The 1,056-nt window shown below is 42.4% G+C and overlaps 1 protein-coding gene across 1 annotated transcript in view; it reads left to right on the top strand.

Annotated features, from left to right (window-relative positions):
• Positions 1–416: 416 nt before the first annotated feature.
• The window catches only part of LOC101850471 (tubulin beta chain), a gene marked incomplete in the record, with an annotated part of 10,500 nt that continues 9,860 nt past the window's right edge, over positions 417–1,056 (top strand). The window contains 1 exon segment of the mRNA XM_013081396.2: positions 417–631. Within this exon segment, the coding sequence (XP_012936850.1) occupies positions 575–631 (57 nt within the window).

The following is a 1,056-nucleotide window of genomic DNA, read 5'->3' on the forward strand; positions in this document are numbered from 1 at the left end:
GTTCTGAATCTTTCATAATTATCTTTTTAAATTGGTGAAGAGCAACCTACTTCCCCATCCCCATCTCCATGAAAAAAATGGCAACATTACATCACTGTCACTTCCCTACCCCCACCAAAATTAACAGCACCACCACCACCACCACCACCACCACCACCACCAACAACAACAACAACAACTACAACAACAACAACAGCATCAGCAACAACACCAACAACAACGACAACTACAACAATAACCTCAACAGCAACAACAACAACAACAGCTTTTAAAAATCAGTTGCAACATTAATTTAAAACGAAATGCGCACCTCTCTCGTACAGTGGCCACATTATAAAATATTTCCTTCTTATATGTTGTCATAAAGTGCAAATCGGTGCTCGGGAAAGGCGTCTGTTCATCAGCAGTATTCCACAGCCTTCGTGTGGATCCTTGTCTTGGCAGGGGGCATCCCGTGATGGTCTGACAACGTTCATGAAACTGTGGACATCGCAACGTTGGGGCAGGGGTGGCGACATTGTGCCAGGTAGAGACAGTTATTGGTGAACGTTGTCATCAACAACAGTCAGTAATCATGAGAGAGATTGTCCATCTTCAAGTTGGCAAGTGCGGCAACAACTTAGGTGCCCAGGTTTGTGCAGAAAAGTCCAAAGTTTAGTAGATCTAGACTAATCTAAATAAAAGATCAAATAAGCTTTTTTCTCGGAAAATTATCAGTAATGCTGTTTGTACATTTCATTGCTTACTTTCGATACTTGGTTCACCGTAGCATGTCGCGATATGTCGACAGAAACTGTACCATTTTCACCGTATTATACAACATTACTCTTTGCATTTTAAACGTTGACTTTACGTTTACCTGAGAAATGCAAAACGCTTTGAACTAATCACAAGTTTTCTTGTGGCCTTGACAACAGCGCCAAAGTAGTTCTCTCTCTTCCCGCTGACCCAATTCACAACTTACGGAGACTCAAAGCTTTCCAGGGACTATACAACTAATCCGTCAATGATTCATCCCTGTCCAGCCTGACTTCCGAATGTCTTCAATGCCCCCCC

This window comes from Aplysia californica, unplaced genomic scaffold, assembly GCF_000002075.1.
Source record: "Aplysia californica isolate F4 #8 unplaced genomic scaffold, AplCal3.0 scaffold00129, whole genome shotgun sequence".
NCBI classification, from domain to species: domain Eukaryota; kingdom Metazoa; phylum Mollusca; class Gastropoda; order Aplysiida; family Aplysiidae; genus Aplysia; species Aplysia californica.